General features: G+C 54.1%; 1 protein-coding gene across 5 annotated transcripts in view; it reads right to left on the minus strand.

The window, feature by feature from the left end:
* The window catches only part of arhgef12a (Rho guanine nucleotide exchange factor (GEF) 12a), a 36766-nt gene that overhangs the window by 7319 nt on the left and 24447 nt on the right, over positions 1 to 5000 (minus strand). For 2 of the 5 annotated variants that reach the window (XM_076975832.1, XM_076975833.1), the window contains exons 16-25: positions 4969 to 5000; positions 4764 to 4866; positions 4461 to 4676; positions 4225 to 4348; positions 2525 to 2790; positions 2235 to 2381; positions 2072 to 2157; positions 1831 to 1956; positions 791 to 905; positions 95 to 195 (exon numbers count right to left, since the gene is read on the minus strand). The exon at positions 4969 to 5000 is cut by the window's right edge and continues 80 nt beyond it. In XM_076975832.1, coding sequence (XP_076831947.1) covers positions 95 to 195; positions 791 to 905; positions 1831 to 1956; positions 2072 to 2157; positions 2235 to 2381; positions 2525 to 2790; positions 4225 to 4348; positions 4461 to 4676; positions 4764 to 4866; positions 4969 to 5000 — 1316 coding nt within the window. The remainder of the gene's footprint in view (positions 1 to 94; positions 196 to 790; positions 906 to 1830; positions 1957 to 2071; positions 2158 to 2234; positions 2382 to 2524; positions 2791 to 4224; positions 4349 to 4460; positions 4677 to 4763; positions 4867 to 4968) is intronic. The other 3 variants (XM_076975834.1, XM_076975836.1, XM_076975835.1) reach the window with 3 other exon arrangements.

Below are 5000 nucleotides of genomic sequence, written 5' to 3' on the forward strand. Positions count from 1 at the left end.
TGCCTCGACTTCTGTGACCACTTCCCAAGCCTGTGATTGGTGGGAGTGTTCACCTGCTTATGCTCCGCCTCCTGTGATTGGTGGGAGTGTTCACCTGCTTATTCTCCGCCTCCTTCACTGCCTGGTTGACGTGGTTGAGGATCTTACGGCAGCAGTCGGCCGCCTTCTTCACCTTGTCTTTCTCCACGGCGTTGTCTGCATGGGCGCACACACACACACACACACACACACACACACACACACACACACACATACACACACACACACACACACACACACACTAAATATGATATCCGATAAGATAAAGGGCAGCCCAATAACTCCACCGTGGCTCAGATGAACGAGATGCATTTGACTCCATAATTGTAGGTTTCACTTCATGCTGCTCGCGACTCTTTCAGAGCTGGGCTTGGGTTAAAGAGGGTGGAGTCTAAACAGGTGGAGGTTAAACACCGCGACCGCTCTCGCAGAATACAAACGAAAACACGAATGAGTAAAACAGGCTTGAGTGTGTAAGTAAAACCCAGCTGTGATTTTGGGGTTGGCTAGCAGCCAGCACAGGGCAGTGGAACACCGTGATTACCATTGTAGCTGGGATGGAGTTTAAACAGGTGGAGTGTGGGCGGGGGAAAGGGCGGAGAGTGGGTGGGGGAAAGGGCGGAGTGGGCGGGGACAGTCTTCTGGCTGGGCACTACATTTCTGCATGGTGCTCTTGCCAGGTCACCCCAGCAGGGAGCAGTACTGTGTGTCAGGATGTGAATAAGCGTGTGCACAGGTGTGTGTGCGTTACCTGTGTACTTGGCCATGTTCTCCAGGAGCAGGGGGTATTTGGTGATCCTCTGCATCTCCGCGGGAATAATGTCCTTCAGCTGTAGCCTGCGACACAGACGATTACTCTCCGCCTCCTGCAGACACCGCACAGAACATCCCACCTCAGTTCAACACCCACCAGAGCTCGACAAAGCCCCGCCCATCCACCCACGCCCCTCCTCCCAGCCCCGCCCCCCCGTCTCAGGGGAACCGTGATGCAGCCCAACCAGAAGATCTGCCCTTCACCGAAGGAGCCGGTCACCCACAGAGACAGACAGCCTGGACATTTCTCCACCTCCATGTTTGGCACAGACTGCAACGGCTCTGCCGTAGGAAGCTCCATAATTCAAACGATCCGGCGTTTTGTGATGGAGTGACCTCATCACGCTTCTTCACGGGCCAAAAAGCATTTAAATTACAGACGCGCCGCATTATAGGAACAAGCTCTCTCCCGCGGTGCACGTTTGAGGTCTCGTTTGGTATCACAGCAGTACCACTCTCCTCTTCAACAGGAGGGCTAATATTGATCTCTGGAAGCTAACGGTTGTTTCTGAAGAACGCAGCACAAACAGAATTACCTCGCTTGGCCGGTCAGCTGGCACAAGGTGCACAGAGTTGACAAAAGAGCATTTTCTGCAGATTTCATAGAAGACTGGACTCAAATGTTAAGCAAGTTATATTTCATCCACCGTGACCGAATATCATTCATCTTATTAAAAACAGCCCAATAAAGTGCCAGAGATTATACGTTTTTGTTTCAACCACCAAAAAGAACAGCGAAGTACATCTGAATCTGATTTTCCAGGCAGCGTGCAGAACGCCCTGTGAGGTGGGAGGAAGAACCAGTGAGGAACGTTCCTCCCATCATCTCCTCGGCTGGTTTGGAGCATCGTATGAGAACCAGACAGCAGGAAACGCAAACGACCCCGACCCTAACCTGGGTCAGGGGTGCGTGGGCACTTCATGGGCCCACACAGGGAGCTCAGAAGGTGGCCATCACCTGTGGAAGGGCCTCCTCACCTGCATGAAGGTGGCGAACCGCTGATCCTTCTTCTGCCGCTGCTTGATGAGCTCCAGGGCGAAGGGCTGGTTGCTGCAGAAGGTGCCCACCGCCTGCTTCATCCTCTCCTCCTCTCCTCCGCCGAACTGAAGGACATGGCCCACATTACAGGGACTGGGTCATCTCCCAGCATGGTAGAAGTTTCCTCTCGTCCACCCAGTGCCCTCATCTACCGCCAAACGTCAAGTACGGCACACTCACCCAAGACAGCAAATCGTCCCCGATTTGGTCCACGACCGACGACTCGTTCTTCCTGCGAGCGGCGACCATCTGCTCCGATATCGTCACTGAAACGTAGTAAAGAGGATCAGCGAGGGAGCGGGAGAGAATTCCCACGCGTGTCGCTAGCAGACGTGCTGGGTACCGTGCAGCTGGACGATCTCGTCCAGGTTGGTGAAGATGGTTCTGATGTCAGCGGGGGGCAGTATGTTGTCTCGGGTCAGTTTCTGGTAGAAGACCGTATCCAGGACCTTTAACATGCGCGTGTGGGCACGCTCCGTGTAGAACAGCTCTGCCAAAACACCAGCACACGTTAAGGTCTCGACACGCGGTGATGACGTCACGCACGCACACGTCACGCACGTAATACGGATCGAGACAGGAGTTCCATTTTGAAGCATTCAGCAACTTCCTGTTTTTGTTTGGGGATGTTACCGTTAATGACTTCCTGTTTTTGTTTGGGGATGTTACCGTTAATGACTTCCTGTTTTTGTTTGGAGATGTTACCGTTAATGACTTCCTGTTTTTGTTTGGAGATGTTACCGTTAATGACTTCCTGTCTCTTGATCTCGTGGGGAGTCAGACCAGCTAGAACCTCCCGACCAACCAGCTGCTGCCAACTGGGAGGAGCCACATCAGAGTACAGGGCTCCGCCCCCTCCGCCACTACCACCGTCATCCTCACTCAGCACCTCATCCAGCCTAGAGAGAGAGAGAGAGAGAGAGAGAGAGAGAGAGAGAGAGAGAGAGAGAGAGACTATAAGGTCCAGAGTAGGAGTGGTTGATCAAGACTTGAACTGTCCACCCGTCAAGCGAATCGTAGAGATCATAACTCATGATCATGATTCATCATCCTGACACGATTCATGTCTTATTACTAAAGTTCCTAAACTTCACATCAATCTTTGATGGCCAGTAGTAATGCGGCTCCGGGCTCCGCTCAAAGACCAGCAGGACGAGCAGATGGCCGCGCTGACTGGCAGATGATATCATGTGTCACCGTCTCAGATGATATCACATGTGTCATGGTCTCTTTCATGGGTGTGGTGATGCATTTGTAAAAACGGTTCATGGTGAGATAGCCGCTTGGTGGGTGAGGAGATGGTGGCGTTAAAGGACTCTGTCAGGACTGTGGCCGTGCTGGACTGTGGCCGTGCTGGACTGTGGCCGTGCTGGACTGTGGCCGTGCTGGACTGTGGCCGTGCTGGGCTGTGGCCGTGCTGGACTGTGGCCGTTATTCCTCTCTACACTTTGTTGGGCAGCGGTTGCCACTTCCAGAGGTGATACGACAAATCTGTACATCCACTTTAAAAGCGTCTGAGGGAACATGGCGAGAGTTGGTGGGTCAGCTCGGTACAACCTCCCTGTGGTGTCTCACGAGGCCGCAAAACAAACACCGCAGGAGACGTTCGAGGACTCAAAACATACGATAAAAGGAGCAGGAGACTGAGGAGGTGACTGTCTAATGAGACGTGGGACCATTCAACGCTGGGGACAGAGGGGGACGGGGGGGGACAGGACACTGAGGCCAGCTTTACATTCATGGTGTGATTGCTCATGTTGTAAATATTTAGAAGGACATGAGAACTGCGACACATAAAACACGATTCACATTTTACCGCTACAACGTTCACACTAGAGTTCTCTGTACCGCAGCTGTTTAATGGTGATGTTGTGTTACTTACTGACTGCTGATTACAACTATTTAAAATACCATGTAAAGGTTTAAATGACCACTTTGAAAACTTTACAATATTGTGCGTTACAGGATGCAACTGGGTGGTCCATATCTGCACATTCTCCACAATTCGTATCGAAATTCGTCAGAAAGATCACAGATGTGAGACAAGGTCACCCACCACGTCCAGGAACATGGTAGTGGATCCCAGATGATAAAGTAATGACATCTGTTTGATTAACTGGACAGGACAGGACAGGCTACACTGCAGGCTGAGGGGGGGCTGAGGGGGGCTGCCCCCCCACACGAGGCAGACACACATTATTCAGGTCTCAGTCCTGCCGCACTGCAGTGAGTCCATTTCAGAGGTGGGAAACGTGTATTAGCATTAAATTAGCATTCAGTGAACACTGGGGACGGTGGTTCTGAGTGCAGAATCCAGTCACGTGAGCCGGTACCTGTCGGCCTCCTCATACAGCTGCTCCAGGCCGTAGGGGGGGTAATCGCAGGGGGGGTAGTCCAGCGTCTCCCCCGTGTGGACGCCCTCGGAGGACCTCTGCACCCCAGAGGATGGGCTCCCCCCTGAAGAACAGGAGCAGATGGATCCAAGCCATTTCAACCCACATAGCTGGTGTAACACCCAGAACAGCGATGGCCATGTTGCATTTTCCCGGCCGGCGACGTCCATGCTCACCATAGTCGGGATCTCGGACGGGGGTGTCTGTGGCGGGGCCGTAGGGGGCGCTGTAGCCGGGCGAGGCGAGATGAGCAGGGGTGTGGGTGAGGTCGGAGGTCTCGCCTGACGGGCTCCCCCGCAGACGCCCGCCGTCCACCGGCTCAGACCCCCCCACCGCCACCAGGGGGAGCTGCTTCGGATTCCTCTGCTTGCTGGCGTCCAAGATACGGCCTGCTGTCGACACACACACACACACACACACACACACCTGTAACTGGCAACCGTCTAACGAGTGCACCACTGTGGGGCACTAGGACCTACCGGAGGCCGGGTCAAGGCGGCTGGGTCGACGGGGCGGGCCCAGGATGTTGAATCGGGGTTTCTTCACCTTCTCCTCTCCCTCCTTCTCCGGCTTGCCGACCTTCTGCACAGAGACCGGCAGGGTGAGGAAGACCCGTGAGGCAGTCGCCGCCGAAACGCAGGACCGGACGGGGGAATGGGAAAAGGGGCGGGGCCACAGGCATACCTTGATCTTGGGCAGGAAGTTGATTCGCATGC

The sequence above is a fragment of the Brachyhypopomus gauderio genome, chromosome 16 (genome assembly GCF_052324685.1).
Source record: "Brachyhypopomus gauderio isolate BG-103 chromosome 16, BGAUD_0.2, whole genome shotgun sequence".
NCBI classification, from domain to species: Eukaryota; Metazoa; Chordata; class Actinopteri; order Gymnotiformes; family Hypopomidae; genus Brachyhypopomus; species Brachyhypopomus gauderio.